This window comes from Trypanosoma brucei, chromosome 4, assembly GCF_000002445.2.
Source record: "Trypanosoma brucei brucei TREU927 chromosome 4, complete sequence".
Classification (NCBI taxonomy): domain Eukaryota; phylum Euglenozoa; class Kinetoplastea; order Trypanosomatida; family Trypanosomatidae; genus Trypanosoma; species Trypanosoma brucei.
In genome coordinates, this window is record NC_007277.1 from 1,300,710 (window position 1) to 1,317,314 (window position 16,605).

At 46.4% G+C, this 16,605-nt stretch overlaps 9 protein-coding genes across 9 annotated transcripts, besides 10 other annotated features; all 9 read right to left on the bottom strand.

The window, feature by feature from the left end:
* Nucleotides 1-16,605: part of a sequence feature (sequence corresponds to BAC RPCI93-3I12) that runs on past both edges of the window.
* On the bottom strand, nucleotides 260-1,681 carry Tb927.4.4730 (amino acid transporter, putative; the record flags this gene model as incomplete). Its single annotated transcript, XM_839529.1, has 1 exon — nucleotides 260-1,681. The coding sequence occupies one exon, from the start codon at nucleotides 1,679-1,681 to the stop codon at nucleotides 260-262; it is 1,422 nt and encodes a 473-aa protein (XP_844622.1).
* Nucleotides 2,446-2,477: a microsatellite.
* Nucleotides 2,844-2,872: a sequence feature (AT_rich).
* Tb927.4.4740 (hypothetical protein, conserved) lies at nucleotides 3,006-4,184 on the bottom strand (the record flags this gene model as incomplete). Its single annotated transcript, XM_839530.1, has 1 exon — nucleotides 3,006-4,184. The coding sequence occupies one exon, from the start codon at nucleotides 4,182-4,184 to the stop codon at nucleotides 3,006-3,008; it is 1,179 nt and encodes a 392-aa protein (XP_844623.1).
* Tb927.4.4750 (hypothetical protein, conserved) lies at nucleotides 4,637-5,908 on the bottom strand (the record flags this gene model as incomplete). Its single annotated transcript, XM_839531.1, has 1 exon — nucleotides 4,637-5,908. One exon carries the CDS (start codon nucleotides 5,906-5,908, stop codon nucleotides 4,637-4,639), a length of 1,272 nt encoding a protein of 423 aa, XP_844624.1.
* Tb927.4.4760 (hypothetical protein, conserved) lies at nucleotides 6,179-9,040 on the bottom strand (the record flags this gene model as incomplete). Its single annotated transcript, XM_839532.1, has 1 exon — nucleotides 6,179-9,040. The coding sequence occupies one exon, from the start codon at nucleotides 9,038-9,040 to the stop codon at nucleotides 6,179-6,181; it is 2,862 nt and encodes a 953-aa protein (XP_844625.1).
* Nucleotides 9,040-9,080: a sequence feature (CT-rich).
* Nucleotides 9,500-9,535: a microsatellite.
* Tb927.4.4770 (hypothetical protein) lies at nucleotides 9,870-10,853 on the bottom strand (the record flags this gene model as incomplete). The annotated part of the gene is made up of 1 exon (XM_839533.1): nucleotides 9,870-10,853. The coding sequence occupies one exon, from the start codon at nucleotides 10,851-10,853 to the stop codon at nucleotides 9,870-9,872; it is 984 nt and encodes a 327-aa protein (XP_844626.1).
* Nucleotides 11,134-11,679, bottom strand: Tb927.4.4780 (hypothetical protein; the record flags this gene model as incomplete). The annotated part of the gene is made up of 1 exon (XM_839534.1): nucleotides 11,134-11,679. The coding sequence occupies one exon, from the start codon at nucleotides 11,677-11,679 to the stop codon at nucleotides 11,134-11,136; it is 546 nt and encodes a 181-aa protein (XP_844627.1).
* Nucleotides 11,317-11,371: a microsatellite.
* Nucleotides 11,871-11,938: a microsatellite.
* On the bottom strand, nucleotides 12,745-13,431 carry Tb927.4.4790 (hypothetical protein, conserved; the record flags this gene model as incomplete). The annotated part of the gene is made up of 1 exon (XM_839535.1): nucleotides 12,745-13,431. One exon carries the CDS (start codon nucleotides 13,429-13,431, stop codon nucleotides 12,745-12,747), a length of 687 nt encoding a protein of 228 aa, XP_844628.1.
* Tb927.4.4800 (hypothetical protein, conserved) lies at nucleotides 13,561-13,953 on the bottom strand (the record flags this gene model as incomplete). Its single annotated transcript, XM_839536.1, has 1 exon — nucleotides 13,561-13,953. The coding sequence occupies one exon, from the start codon at nucleotides 13,951-13,953 to the stop codon at nucleotides 13,561-13,563; it is 393 nt and encodes a 130-aa protein (XP_844629.1).
* Nucleotides 13,741-13,770: a microsatellite.
* Nucleotides 14,594-15,688, bottom strand: Tb927.4.4810 (hypothetical protein, conserved; the record flags this gene model as incomplete). Its single annotated transcript, XM_839537.1, has 1 exon — nucleotides 14,594-15,688. The coding sequence occupies one exon, from the start codon at nucleotides 15,686-15,688 to the stop codon at nucleotides 14,594-14,596; it is 1,095 nt and encodes a 364-aa protein (XP_844630.1).
* Nucleotides 15,578-15,619: a microsatellite.
* Nucleotides 16,148-16,187: a sequence feature (AT_rich).

A 16,605-nucleotide genomic window follows, 5' to 3' on the forward strand; every position in this document is an offset into this window, starting at 1 on the left:
AACAGTAAATTAAATTTTAGAAAAAATAAAAAGAAACATTCTTGAGGCTTTTCTGAAGGGGTACAAGTTACCTTTTTGATTGGTTATTTGCTTAATGAAGCAAATAACAAAACGTACTCAATTATTGATGCAACCCATTAAATGGGTTTCGGGTTTTTTAAAAGGAAGTGAAAATATTATTATTTTTTCTTCATTACATTCGTGAGGTGTTGAATAAGGGCTGTTTGCACTCCCTCTCCTGCTACGCCGCCTCCCCTCCTTAAGAATACCTCTTAATTGTGTAGTAAACAGACGCGCTCGTACCAAAGACAATTGCAACAACGCCCAGAATGAGCAATACATATGTCAAGATATACTGCACCCAGCCCACGCTTTGGCGTGTCCAACCACCGGCGTACATGATGAAGAGTGCGGGGAATATAAAGCCAATGAAACCACCGCAGAAGGCACCAACAAGTCCGAAGATGACGTTGATGTCTGGCACGAACAAACCGAGAACGAGCGAACCGACAGCAAATGAAACACTGACGATACTGTGCCTAACATATGACATGGTATCCAGGTCCCACCGCAGCACCTGAAAGAGGGCTGTACGGCATGCGAGCATGTTAAGCGAAAACCCAGCGCAGAGTTTGACGATGATGCCAATGAAGCAAACAAAGAAGACGGGATTTGCGTAGGGGTCGTAAAGCTTCAGAACGGAGCCCTCCACCGTTGGGCCGAATTCTGCGTAGCCGAAAAATCCGGTGAGCAGGTAGACACAGCAGCAAATGGAGCAGCTCACCGCCGCATCGCGGGTCATACGAGTGACGGAACGCTTCTTCATCTCAAAGAAGATGGAGAATGAGTTCACATGACAAAGATAAGCGAAGATGAATAGCGAAAGCCCTGCCACGGCGTCATTACCGGAACGGAACATGACAAGTTCCTGCTTGATGCCGCCATCGGTAACCATCTTTTCAGCCGAGTGCTCCACCACACAGATGGCGAAGAATAGGATGAACGAAACGCCGATCGCTGACGCATAGCGCAATGAATTCACCCTCTTAGGGAGCGTCAACGGAAAGATGAAGACAAACCAGATGGCACTCGTGAGCAGGCGGCGGCCGCCTTTGGACTGCAGATATGCCGGTACCTTTTCATGTGAAAGCAATCCTTGCAGTACGTCACCGATTGCCACCACATATCCAGAGGCACCGCCAAAGCACAGAAGCCACAACAGAAAACCCACAGCAATATCAGCACGGGGACCGAGTAGGTTACGCGCCATGGATTCAAAGCTGCGGTAGCCGGTCTTTTCCGCCGCAGACACAATCAGGAAGATGGAGAAGACGGTAAAAACCGTAACCAGCAGCAAATAGATGATTGCCATGATCATGCCTGATGTGTTGAAAGCGGATGGAATTGACATGATACCGGCGCCCAATGTAACACTTGCCAGGTTGAAGATGCCGGAAAGGGCACCACCGCGCGGTAAGATAAAGTGGAAACAGCGCATCAACGCGTTGCCTTGTTCTTCGGGCTTTTGTGCTTCTCCAGATTTCTCCGGTGATTCCCCTTCACTCAAGTTGGAACGAGCGAGGAGGTTGTCTGCGAGAACATTTGGAGTGCGTAATGGTTCCGCTGTTGCCTCATTGGTAGGGCACTTGTTTGGCGCTTGTGCAGCAGCTTCAAATGTCATACTTTCGCTTCCTTGTGGTTGTTAACGAGAAAAAAAACTCAACTTCCTGGTGATATTAGTTATTCTACTCCAAATTAAAAAGATAAGGGAGGAAGAAGAAGTTGAGGAGAGTCACTTCTGTCACACAACCAAGGTTATACAGACAGAAACTAACGTGTAATAACCACCGAAGTGGTAATACAAAGGTATTTAATGAGGCTCTGCCGTTGCGCATAATTACGCATGGGGAGAAACATTGGGCGAAGAAACCAAAGGGAAGGGAGGTTAATTACAGAGAGCAGCCGAAACAGGCTTCATGTGCCTGAGGTGCATACTCTCTCCTTACCTTCCACAGTGTTTCGCCTCGAGTGTAATGATACTTGCAATAGCACTAAAACACAATGTGAAACACGACAATCGTCTCTAAACATGACGATCTCTCGATGATTACCTTGGGGGGGGGGGAATTGGCATTTTCATACAATTTGCATCGTTTTCCCGTTAATTTCCTCATAGTTGCTGTTCTTGTTTCCAGTCGCTTCCGGTGAAGGAGTCTGGGACTTGAAGCATTTAAAATAAGGTGATAGTTTTTTTCTTTGTTTGCATTGCCAGACTCACGCGCTGAACTCCGCCCACCAAAGGTCATGCTTAAACGCAGAAGTTGTACCACCCGTCCCACTCGCCTTTCACCATTCACCTACACAAACGGACTGAAAAGCGCTGTGAACTGCTTCAACAACAGTTCCCAAGTAATTTCCAAGATGATTCCCTGCGCGGTCACACTCAAGAAAAAAAAAAGAAAAAAAAGAAAAAAGAAGTCAAAAGTCACTTATTTGAAACCGACATCATCCGGTAACGTTTGCTTAATTTCCTGGCGCATACACATGCACGTGCGCACGAGGCACACGTGTCTGCATGCACGACGTACAGAAGTAGTAGAAACAAGGGGTAAAGAACCCAAATGCCGGAAAATATCACGCTTAATGGTGACAACACGCTGAAAGACTCGGAAGACGGAAGCCGAAACAACAACAACAACAAAACGGAACATTAGTAAGATATATATATGAATCACCTCACATGTAACTGTGGGTTGCTCGCATTGGTGCAGGGTTTGTTACGTAATCCGCGGCGGCTGCTAGGCAGTGTTTTCATCTATTACTCTTTGAACCACATCAAATCCTTTTATTATTATTATTTTTTTCTTATTAACACTCCAAATATCTCTTCCTTCCGCTCTTCCGAAGACTTATCGTGTCTTTGAAAAGACGGAAGGGAAATAAACAAACAAACACAAAATTTATGGGGGTTAAGTAGGATATCACTCTGCTTCCTTTCACTGATTCTACTCCCTATGAGGTTTTGAATTCTTTGGTACAGCCTGCCCCTCAACACCGTCACCATCGTCGTCATCTTCAGAGCGAATATCATCTACTCGTTTCCCTGTCAATGAGTTAATTGCAATTTTCATAATGAGTGTGAACCAATAGACATGTAGTCCTTGCAGGACTCCTTGCAGAAGAATAATGAGGAGACAGTAACTCCCCGTGAACATCCGTATCTTCACTCCGTATACGATATTCGCTAAAGCCAAATAGGGCAGGCACACCAACCTGAAGAATACGAAAAATAGGGTAAACAAAGCAAAACATACATTTACTGTGATTTCATTAAATATAACTCTATAGAGAAGGGAGGGCTTCGCCTTTGTTTGTTTGTCCCCACCTCCATTGTTTTTTAATCTCTGCGCGCGCTTACCTTCTGCAGATACAACATAGTTGATGACTTTTCCGGCGGCCAGCATGATGTCACTCGCATCATGAATGAAAAGCACGTACACCCCGAAGCGATGCTCGTAACTGCAGTGGGAGAAAACAATGAGCGCACAAGTCACAATATGATGGACAAAGTACTCCACAAAATCGGAACGCCTGATGTCATTTTCTACCGGAAGCGCCAGCATTTCTGAGAAATAGAAACCGAGTCCTGACTGGTAATAGCACATTAATCCCCCATCAGGCTTGTAAGGATGCGGGGTCAGTAGGGCAATGCGGTTCGACTCGCTCACGGGAAGACCAAACCACGGTTTTGTGCACTGTACAGCGTATCCAAATACAGCGGATATGATGTAATAGACGGTTAGCCATACCTGATTCTGGAACTTCCTCAGTTTTCGGCGCTGTGCGTTGTTCAAAGTTGCCTTACTGCCATCCTTTGGCACCACGACTTGTAGCCAGAGTCCGAACCGCGAAAGCTGCCTTTGGGCAAAAATACGAAAGATCAAAAAGGCGAGGGTCCACGGCAAACACAACAATAATTGTGGGAGTACCGTCACGTCGAAACCAGCACCTCCCCAGCCGCCACTCTGCAGTATAAACTGCACGGGACTGGTCAGCAGTTGCGCCCATTCTTCGCCTGTTAGTGTGATGTTGTTCGCTAGTTTGTCTGATGCCTCACTCCCGGTGTGGTTGTAGTAGGACACGAAACCATACTCCCGTGCTCGTTCTGGCGTCATTGCGTACATGTCCCCCAAAGGTTGCCGGGCCATGGGGCAACAGTGGAAGGCAACTGTTGGAGTAAATTGTGTTGCACTGAACTTCCCTGAGAATACCCTGCTTAGACTGAAATTGCGACGGAAAGGGGGTAAAAATAAAGAAAAGAAATCGGGATTAGTGCAAAGGCAGGCGACACCAGGAGGGAATGGAGAAGTGTCTGGCGCAGAAAATGAAAACGGTCGCAAGGATATGCCTCCGTCCCCAGAAAACGGCTTTCGCTACTTTTTTTTTCCTCTGTTGTGATGGCACTTGATGGGAAATTTACTTCACTTTCCAGGGGTTTACTACAGGAACTTTAGTAGTTGACCTGTTTCTACAATGTTGTATAACCACTGGATGCAACACAGTGATACAAACGCGTCAGCGCTTTCCTACCCCAACTAGGTGTAACTCGTCGCGGTATCCCTCATTCGCTAATTCTTTACGATCTTGCTGCTGTTTTCCTCACAGCAGCATCCGACACTTGGGCACTGGCTCCAACGTTTCTAGCGGGCTCACTACCTTTTACTATCGTGTTGGAGGCAACAACTGCTGCAAGTGCACTAGGGGCAAATAACTTCAGCCATGGAAGCGAGCGTGGTGGTGGGCCCTGAGAGGCGTAACAAAGCTGCCATCCATATACCCACGAGAAGGAGCTCCCGAGTCGTAGGTAATCTTCCAGCGTGTGGGCGATAAAAAATAGCTCATCACATTCTTCTGAACTGCCATTACCGTTCGCCACTTCAACTTCTCCATCCGTTACCACTCCATTATTGCATTCTTGCTGCTTCTGTTGGTATTTAACGCGCCCCCATATCTCAGGATTATGATCTGGTACGTGCTCTCCAATGCCAGGAAACGTAAGGTGTCTAAAATCATACACCAGCAGTACCTCACACGCCTCACCAGCCCCACACGTTGTAGCCAAAGTACTTACCCCCTCCTCTCTGGCAACACGATTCACCACGTCCCGCAATGAAGCATACGGGACACATGGCGACAAAAGAAAGAACCGCGGCCAACATTTTTCAGCCCAATTTTCGTCATCTTCGGCGCCCTGGCTGTCGCTCGATGTCATTTCCATACCTTGATTAGCTGCATTCTTTTTGGACGTGTGACGATACATTGCTTTGGCTTGTTGCGACAGCCGCTCCGTGACGTCGACGATTCCCTCAAGTGCATTGATGCATAAAGAAATGATTGGTTGGAGTGTGGTTTTTTTCGTCGCCGACGTCCCGACACTGCGGCGACAATGTTGCTCTACGGCTGCCGCAGGCTCGAGGACGCCCAACAAGCAAAGGGATTCACTTGCTTTTACAAGTCCGATATCAGCTAAAAGAAGTAACAATGCCGCAGGTAGGAGCGGACGAACTCGGAACTGTTGCTCTGACTGAGAACGCAGAGGATCTAGCGAACGGATCCAGCTATTGCTCCACGCTTCAGCGCTCTGACGCAGTTTTTCCACCTCCTGAACCTTGTTAGGATTCTTCTCAGATACAGCTCTCTTACCTGTCGCTATAAGAGTTTCTTGCAGCTCTGTGCCATGTACTGCCTTCTCCTCGCCGAGTTTGATGAGGAAAAAGGAAACACCATACTTTGTAGCTACCCGGTTAGTAATCGTCTCTAAGAATGATGAGGCGGGAGCACTAGCGGATAACGTCCCACTGGTATTTCTATGTGGAGATCGCGTTGCCTTTGACCTCGATGCTTGCATCTTCTCAACTAGATCTATTCGTCACGCGACCAAAATTGTCAGCGCACCACTGCGTCTTTACTGTTTTCTTTGTGTTCTTTTTGCGCTTACAAAAAAAAAAATGTGAAAAGCGATGAGGCAGGGAGGGGGTTGGAGAAAAGGCAGTAATAAACAGTAGCGGCTAGGTATAAATGCAGGCGGGGGAAATTGCCAATGTGAGAGCGCAAATGCGGTAATGGCATGTCGGCATGAGGCAAACAAAATACGAGCAACAACAGGCGGCACCCCTTTTTACGCTCTGTAAACAAACTGCTCCCTGTCTTCTTGGTCACGCACAATATACTCCTTATCAATTAATCTTCTCAACACCTCCTTGAACTCAACATCACTTAGTTGAAAATGATGTCGAAGTGACTCTTGGGTGAACTGAAATAAATCCTTGTAGGAGCCGTGCTGTACTGTTTTCAACCGGTGCATTACCGCAGCCTGAATCGCCCCTATCCGTGTCTCTTGTAACCCTTTGGCAGCCTTTTCGTTCGTTCGGGTGCACGTCGTCAACTGCTTCCGTTGGGAACGCTCGGGGAGGAGGTTGAAATGTGTGTGTGACGAAGTGAATTCAGGGTTGAGACGGAGAGCTTGCTGTGAAGCGGTATCGGCTCTCTCGGCCACCTTCGCTTCTTCCTCTTGTGGAAGCACCAGCAATCCGTTAAAGATGGGCTTGCGGAGCTCTTGCTGCAACTTCGCCGTTTCCCATTCAACCTCCTTGGCCAAATTTTCCCACGTAACGCCCGCGCCCGCAGCCTCGCTAAGGCAGTTGAAGATCTCGTAGTGTTCCAAGGATCCCGTTACCAGCTTCTTCCCGCGGGGGTATGCGATATCAAAGGTTACACGTTCAAATGTGGTTCGAATCCATATCAGACGGCGCGTTGAATGCCGGTTCTGATAGAACGCGGAGAAGCCGTCCATGGTGTTCTTCAATGGCCTTGGTACGCGCTCCAGTTTGGGATATACGGGCCAAGCATGAGGTGAAAGAATGCTTGTGGTGAGTTTGACGGAGAGTGCTGCATTTCCAATATCCTGCATCTGCTGTTGGTTAAAAGCCTCCGACATCTCATTGGCCGTTTTAACATCTTCGCACATCTGTACCATATGCTGGACCGCCTCACGGTCGCCGGGAAATAGTTCCATCAGATAGCGGCACATGGATCCCTCAAACTGAAGCCTCTCGTGACGCAGTTCCTCAGTGCTCACGGCGTTATCGTGAGGTTTCGGATGAAGGATGCTCAGTAATCGGATAGCGAGGTTTTCCTTATAGAAACTGAACAATTGAGTCCGACCGGAGAGGCCCTGTATAATTCGAAGTGCCGCTCGGAGGTCCTCATTGCCGCTCAGGGAACCGTTGCCTGTTGCCGGTGATGTCTCGTTGCCTCTGAGCAAATACTCGTACACATTGTAAAGAAGTTCTTCAACAAGCGCGCTGGCACCGCGCAGCTGGTGTTGATGATTAGCAAGTGCTGTCTCTAGAATGTAGTAGAAACAGCCTTTAGTGTCGTTATCGCTGGTCCTCGTACCGAGTAAGCAAGCTTTGAGTGCTTGGATGCCGCAGAGGCAGTCAAACACACGCTCCGTACGGATCAAATACGTGATTAAACGCTGAAGTTGCTTTTTTGGCGCATCGTTACTCAACAAGAAGGAGTTCACTGAAAGGGGTATTTGTTCCTGCAACAGCCTTCTGCACACACTTGCCATTACAAAGGAACCAATGTCCTTGTTCCCATTAGCAACGTTTTGTGTCAATAGGGGGCCCACACCTATACAGTCCCAATAATGAATATCACGGCACAGTGGTGAACCAATACACGCCATAACATCTGCAACCTCCAAAAGGAGTTTCAACGGATCCTTTTTTTCGCCGGAAGTGGTACGCTCAGTTGAAAGAGCCTCTACTGACTGCGAGTTAGCAGTGCTCGGTGTAAACTCTTTGTTGTCAACAGCAGGAACACCAAAGAGGTTGTCAAACATTGGTTGAAGTGTCAGCAAGAGCAAATGAAAAAGGTACGTATCGTCAGCGTCAACTGGGGAGCCCTCCACGCCACTTGCCATGCCTTCACCGCTGAGACTTTCTGGGTTCCATAATAACGCCATGTTTAACATAATAGCCTTCACCCACTCCTTGTCCACGCTGGGGATATCACCTAATATTGTGAGCTCACTGAGCCAATACTGTGGCCACCTTTCCAGGACAAAAACTTGGCGTGTCTCAACGTTGTTCGCCTTGCGTTCCAACATTGCCAAAAGCGCATGGCGATTGAAGTACATTTCACATCCTTCAACTACGCTGCGGAGTGCAGTTACGATGATACGCCTCTCCGCCGTGCGAGCATCGCAGCTGAAGAGCATGATGAGTTGACAAATATCTGCCAGGGCGGTTTGCAACTGCTGCCGCAGTGGAGGCGGAAGTTTGGCGCTTGAATTGGTGCCTTTCCACTGTAGCTGGCGGCACCACCGAAGCGTCCACGTCAGCAACTGTTCCAAAAGCAACAGTTCAGCCCCCTCGCTAAAGTTGTCGATAATTACTTTGTGAAGAAGTTCCTCAAACTTGCTAGTATCTCCCAAATTCATGTCCCATGCGAAGAAAAATGCCACCAGGGCTGGAAGCCGTCGGATGACGTTCCGAAGCTCCATCGCATGTTGGATTGCCTCAAGTGATTTTTCTCCCTCAAATGTGACGTTTTCATCGGGAACGCCCTGTCCCTGTGGTGGCAGTTGTTGTTCCCCTGATTTCTCCCTTTCACGCTCACGTATTCCCGCCAGGCACCTTTCCATCTCGCGGAGTTCATAACTAACGATTCCTGTCACCCAGTATAACAGCAGAGCATTTACATTGTGCGTGCAGCGAAGGCTGTTGTATATTTCGTTGTACCACTGCAACCACTTCTTACGACGTGTCACGGGTGTTTCCGTTTCTTCATTTCGGAACAGCAGAAGCTCGCGGTTGAGCGTCACTTCGAAGAGATCACGAAGCGAGGCTGAGAGGTACTGCGGTCGTTTTGTTTCCCCCGCGGCGTATGCCTGCCGAAGCTTCTCTTCGTAGCTGAGTCCGTCGGAGGAGGTTTCCTCTGCAATAAGAGGAGGCGGGAGACTCGTTTTCATCCCTTCCTTCCTTTTCTTCCTTTTCTTTCCTTTTCGTCCCCCCTACTTCACCTCACCTATCATTTGTAGTTAGTTTTACAGATGTACGAGATGGGTAGAAGCCAGTGAAACAGTTCCGGTTTGATCAACAGCCCCCTACCTTTCTTGTTATTATTGAATGCTTCAGAAAAATGATTGGTGTGTATTTTCCCTTCTTATTTTTCCCTGACCCCCTAACACTGATGTGATTAATGAGGAAAAGCACGACCACTACTCAATGTTAGCACAAGGCAAAGATAACTCAATCGCTGTTGTTTTATGTTATGGTATTAAAATGACAAAAGGGGGAAAGTTGTTTAGAGTTTGTATTATCCTTCACAAGCGAGTAGCCGATACACCAAACAATCAGTTGTAGTGGTGCCTCACCTGCAATAAAGTAATAACGATATTAATGTTAATAACAATGCAAACCATATTAGGTAAATAAATATTAAATAAATAAATATATATATAAATGTATTATATACACAAGTGTGAGCACATGAAAAAGTGCATGATGTGTACTTGGGTTTCGAATGCTTGGCAAAACAATCTAAATACCGCTAAGGTGATCTTAAAAAATAAAAAAAGTAAAACTCTAAAAATGGCAAGCGGGCGGAATAAAAACGAAGTCAGTAAATGATGACAACAACAACAACAATGATACCAACAAAAGTATCATGTCAGATGAGAAGTCCACCACTCCATCTCGTAAACAACCTTCTATGGTTTGAACACACTGGTAGATCACCAGCATTGGCTCCACACATCACTACGCTCTATACGACGCGTGGGATTCCATGATAACGAGTTACCCCGCCGCGTATTCTTCTCCTTCTTCCTCATCTGATGCAAAGAGGGAATTGGATGAAGATACGGAAAGGTGCATATGGGAAGGAAAGGAAAAAGAGAAGGGATAGAGTGAAAGTGGAAAAGAAGACAACATCGTTGGAGGGGCACACCTGTTAGCAACTATACAACGAGCGGGCTCCGTGGCCACACTACTTATGTCACTGCTGCTTTCGCTACTGGATCCAGCACAACCGTCTCTCAATACACATTCCAAAGGCACCTCCCCACGCGGCCCATCCCAATGAGGGCCAACGAAATAACAGGATCTGCCATAAACTATGTGACTCTCATCGCGTGAACCGCCTCTCACAGTTGATGGAAAACAACTGGAGAGCGCGCCGCCGGCGTGCTGTGGGTCTGTACCGGTTGTCCATCCAGCAGGACTGCTACTTTCTTCCTCATCCCACTGTTGCTCACCTTCTAAAAAAGGTATGGCATCTGGTTCATCTGCTGCTAATAACAGGGCGGGAAGCGGTACAGCAATACGGTTGCTCAACCCCCATGACGGGAAATGCCTGGTTTCTGTTAATGCGCTGTTTGTCATTTGGTTAGTAGGTGAAACAACCATTCCCTCAACAGCAAGTTGGTGAAGAAGGCTTACATCATCTGTCGTGAGAGGGTGTATTTGCTGTCGCGCCATACGTTCATCAGCGGCATTAGGGATTGCATTGCCGTCCGTAATGCCGCCAACACCACTACCGCCATTGAATATGACCGCCTCACCTTGATGTCGGTAATCACCAACAATTAAAGGAGGATAGTGTTGTGCAAGCGTCACAACTGCAGTTTGGCCCGCTGTGCCATCTAAACCGTTGGCCACTCTTTCCCTAATCTGCATTCGATGCGCTGAGCGACGCACGAGCACAACTACCAGCGCAATCAATACGCATATGTTCACAAACACCAGCAGCGCTAGCATCACGTAAAGAATGGAAATCGGCATTTACTACCCCCCCTATGTACGGCTGCCTTTCCCGTCACCGTACCGTGTGCAACCTTGACGTTTAAATAAAGCGAACAAATGGATTCACATAATGAGAGTGAAAGAAATAAAAATGAGGGTGAATACAGGCTATTCTCTTTTCCGTTCTTTTCTTGTTTTTGTTTGTTTCAAGTTAATGGCACGATGGTGTTGAAAGTGGTTCGCACGTAAGCGTCTACAAAATATCGACAAACAATCACAAATACCCCTTTCCTTTTTTTAATTTTCCCTCTTTCCCTTACTACCCGAGCCGCAACAACACCCCTTTAACAGGAGTAATGGAACAATCAGACAAATGCAAACAACCGCGCACATTTAGAAGGTCACTTTTTTTTTTTTTAAAAAAAGAAAAGGAAACAAGTAAACAAACAAACTCTACGCTTCTATTCCCTTTTTTTTCTTTTTCTTTCATTTCATGCGTTTGATATATAAAGGTATATGCATGTCGAGATACATACATATATAAATATATATATTTACCAAGATACACACAAGTGGTTTTTAGATGGCCCCCCCTTTCCTTTCTCTCTTTTCCTTCATTTTTTTTCTTTCCAGAAACCAATTTTAAAGCATATAAAAGTATAGCGAACGAGAGCAGGGAGGGTGCGATGAACCAGCAAACGAACAGCGAAAGAAAGAAACAAAAACAAAAAAAAAAAAGACGAGTTTCCATGTGACTGCGGCGGGATGGATAAAGGGTCACAAAGAAGCAGGGAAAGGTAAGGCAACTTAGAGTTACGGACGAGGAATGATATGCGGGTGGCGTGTGGTGCACTACACATATCATTGGGAAGAATGAATAGAGGTGAGCTTAAACAATATAAATATGATTTGGCATGTATTTACGTGTCTTTACATTTCACGCGTCTCTGTTTCACCCTTTATTTATTTTCCCGCCAGTGTCTCGGGGACGTATGCGATTTTGGTGGCAACACCGGTGCACAGGGGGGAAGGTTCGCATGCTTTATTCACAAAGTGCACACACACACACATCCATACACACACGCAAACACACACACACACAAGCGCACACGCATATATATACATATATATATATATATATGTATATTTTGGTGGATAAAACTTAATTATCATATTAACTATTCAAGCAACACAGGGAGGGTAGCAGCAACGGCAACAGACCAAACAAGAGTGAAAAAAGGAAAAAAAATGAGTAAAGTGGAAAATGAAATGAGATGAAACGGATAAACAACATTTTTCCTTTTTTCTTCTTTCAGCGGTTTTTAGCGTGTGAGTTTGAAGAGACCTTTCTCACTACATACGCACACTCCTTTCCCCTCCCCCGCTGCAACATAATGCCTAACACGAGCACGTATGGAACTGCCCAGTTAAAAGGACTCAAAACGTAAAAGAAAAAAAAAAGAGAGAAGGGGAGGGGGGAAAAACAGACGAAAATAGGAACAAAGACAGAAAAGAACGAGCAGCAATACAACAGTAACAAAAGGAAAACGTGTTTCATGCGCAAGAAAAAGGAAAAATTGGAGGAAGAGAAGGAGGAGGAGGGGAAACGAGCGTGGAATTTTCTTCTCATTGCTTCCGCGCCTCCAATTGGTACAGCCGTACGGCACAACCCTTCCTTCCTTCTTTTCATTCTTTTTTTGGAGGAGGAAGAGGGGAGGGAACGCTCCGCGCGGCGCAAAAAAAAAAAAAGAAGAAAGAAATCCCCTTCTCTTGCTTATTTGCAAACTCGACTTCAAACATAAACAAAAAACAAACAACCTTCCACAAAGACGCGCAGACACAAATCCGCCGATGCGCTCGCAGGAAGATGGATTCGCAAGCATACAAGTTTTTTTTTTTTAATTCCCACCCTTCTCTCCTTCCCCCCTCATTACCGTGGAGAGAAAATGAGGGGTTCTTCTTCCCAGGTTTTTTCGACGTACTTGATGCGACTATTTGCCGGGTTCAGCGAGTATTCGAACCCCATGCCGTACACTTCGTCTGCGTCATTCATTATATCCGCCTTTCGCTCCGCGTCCTCTTCTGATTGCATGATCCGTTCTATCAATTCTTCCACCAGAGCGCAGTGAGAATCAGTTGATGCTGGTTGTGACCGATTTAAGCGCTGCAGATGGTGGTGCAATCCCGTGAGAAGTTCTATAAAAGTGGGGCCGGCAGAGGCTTCTGGAACCTGTCTATTGGATCGAGAAGTCTCTGCTCCATTTGTGGTTGTGGTGCCTTGTCCCCCTGCTGTAGTGATGGAGTGAGATCTTCCACGTCTGGCACGCATTTCCCTATCCGCCAATACTTCCGTCACACCTACCGTGGAGGCCAGTGGAATGCCTTCAACCGCATGTTTGTTGGTTACCAGCACCTCAGTGGCTTGTCGTATTAAACGGTTTCGCAGGAGTTCACCCGAGAGGTTGTTGGCTGTTGACCCTAAGCGCAAACGTTGCTGCTCCCGTGAAGCCCCAAGGCGCCATCTCGTTTTTGTTATGGTGTATATGATGACGACTACACCCAACCCAAGCATCAAAAGGACGACCAGGACGGCCTGCAGTGTTGGGGCATTACTCATTTGCACGGCAGCCACACTACGGTATTTTTCTTTTCTTTTTTTTCCCCCCAACGAAACGAAGAACTGAATGACTTTGATTTCAACTGCCGCGCACCAAAAGGAAGGGGATGGGAGGGGTATTAACGAATCTCAAGATGCAAGCCTCTCCCGCGGGTACGGTGGGAGAGGGATAACTTCCGCCTGACGTTTGTAACACCCGCGACCAGAATGAGGAACTATTGGGTTGGTGCACGGGTTTTTGGGGCTTTGTGTATGTGTGTGTGTGTGTCGAGGGGGGGGGGTAGAGTGAAATGGAATGGAGGAAAAACGATAATAATAATAATAGTAATAATAATAATATAAGAGTGTAAATGGGGAGAATGTGTACGGTATCAGGGGTAAAACATATTTGCATATGCATACATGCATGTGAAATATAAACAAATAGCTAAGGATGGAAATGTGATTGAATGAAATATAACAGAGGGCTATCGAATCAGTACACTGTGATGGGGCGAGTAGGAAGTTTAAGGAGTTACACATTTGGTGTACAAACAAACGAAAGTAAGTGGGAAAAAGAAAGACAACATTAAAACAAAAAACAAAAGAAAGAGAGCACTAGCAACAAAACAATTAACGATCACACATAATAGATTCGGAACGGTTTGAGGTGCATAACTCTAAACGAGACTAAAAAGTAAGAAAAACGAATGCCAATAGAAAGAAAAACAACGAAAAATCAGCTAATGTGATTGAACATAAAACACACCCAGTGGACAAAGGAGCCACTCGGAACATGGACTCACCTCTGCAAGCAATGCAAATGACCACCAAATAATGATGGGTATCGGCAAGTGTTTCTTTTGGCAAGGGAAACAACAACAATAATAATAAACAATAACAACGACTATCGAAAGCTATCATTAGGCGGCTTTCTTATTTATAAGTTCCCTACATTAAAAACTCAAGGAAGAGAGTAAGGAGGAAAATGGGGATGATGAAAGAAGAGTTGGATGTGGGAGAGGATGTCTTCTTTCCACACTCTTTTCCTCTCTCGATCATGTATTCAATCCCCATAACATTCCATTTCACATCCTTTAGATTCACACTAAAACACATCTAACGAACATTTGCACACAGACAAGTACCAATGAAATGACACACCCACTCGCGAAACCCTTCCCTAATATGTGGTGGAGGGAACATCGCCCCTTTTACATAGATGATTAAAAGCATTTTCTGTACGTACGTTAGCAGGGTTGTGCGTATACTCTGATCCCTTTCCGTATACTTCTTCCACACTACTTTCCTCTGCCCTGTTGCGTTTCTTTTTCTTGTCTTCTAGCTTGGCAAACTCTTCTATCGTCAGTTCCGCTACCGAAAGCCCAGAATCACCGAAGGGTTCTGCTCCCCCCGCCCGCCGCTGCTGTTGACTTAAACTTTCGAGGAGCTCCACAACTGAAGGGCCGGGAAGCGCATCAGGCGTTGGGCCGTTTTCCCTCACTAACTCCGCCACACGAGATATCGTAGCGCGCCTCCCATCTGCCATCGTGATGAGGGGTGGCCTGCCTTGATAAGTATTGCTACGCATTTCCCTATCCGCCAATACCTCCGTCACACCTACCATAGAAGCCAGTGGAATGCCTTCATGCACGTAATTGTTGGCCAATAATATTTCAATGGCTTGACGTGTCAAACGGCTGCGCGCACGCTCCTGGCTGCTCTGCCCAGTTGCCTCCCGCCGACCCTGTCGATGCGCTCTCGCCAGCTGAGCTCGACGACGGCGCTGTTTCACCATCATGTACTCAGTCATTACGACGGCAACGCACGCAAATAGAAAAGCAGCGAAAGCAAGGTTTATTGCTTGCGTAAGCTCCATCTTTTTACTATCTTCTTCCTCACCCTCCCTAATCTCCGAACCTTTCCGATGTCCTTCACTCCCTAAAACCCACAAAAATGTACTGCTCCCTACTTGTTGTGAGATTTCAATGTCGTGGTAACACTGCCGTTGGCTCGGTGGGAGAGGGATAACTTCCGCCTGACGTTTGTAACACCCGCGACCAGAATGAGGAACTATTGGGTTGGTGCACGGGTTTTTGGGGCTTTGTGTATGTGTGTGTGTGTGTCGAGGGGGGGGGGTAGAGTGAAATGGAATGGAGGAAAAACGATAATAATAATAATAATAACAATAGTAATAATAATAGTAATATAAGAGTGTAAATGGGGAGAATGTGTACGGTATCAGGGGTAAAACATATTTGCATATGCATACATGCATGTGAAATACATGTTCCGATCTGTACTGCCTTGGGTTAATGAGGTAAAATAAACAACAATGAGCGCATGGTTGGTTGGTTAGTGCCACGTAGTCGTCGCATTCTGCAACAAAACAAGCGGCTACCTAAATATTATTCAGAAGCAATGCACACGGAGGCGACGAAGTAGATGTTCCTCCGCACCACAGTGCTGTGTGAAAAACGGGTGCCAGTGCTTCTAACCTCCTTGCGCTTTCTTTTGCTTCTCTAGAACCTTCTGTTTTATGTTTCACACCCCACTGTTTTACCGATCGCCAGGAATACCCGAACAAGCAAACAAGCACCGAAAACAAACAAAAGACCCCACCACGACGCGAGAAGTAAAGAAACCTTAATGCGATAACAACAACACCCATTTAAAAAATAACTATAATATACCGACCCGACGAGGGTTGCCATATGCATACCCATATAGATGAAGGAATAAATACAAATATATAATTATATAATTATATTTATATTCATATGACTAGGTGTATAAATAAAACAAACACATTCACACACTTATGTATGAGTGCACGGCACTCGTGTGCCTCCCAATTACAGTGTCTTCTCCACCTCCCCTCCCTTGCTTTCACTAGCGGCAAGCGAAACTCCCGTGGTTCGGGGAATATATGCCGAATGCCCGTACACCACATCTGCGTGACTTGTTGCCTGTTCTAAAGGATTGTTTGGTATTTCACTCCGAGGGGGTTCCTCCTGCTGCAGCTGAGCCGCTGTAGTCATCTCATGGTGACGCGCTATGGGAATACCTGGCAGAATTATTGCCTCCGGAGGCGGTGGGACCACAGTTGTTGGTTGGGCTACCGGAATATTAATGTAATTGCCTTCATTCCATGGAGGAGCGGGATGCAGCGGCTGATGCGGAGACAAGCCATCA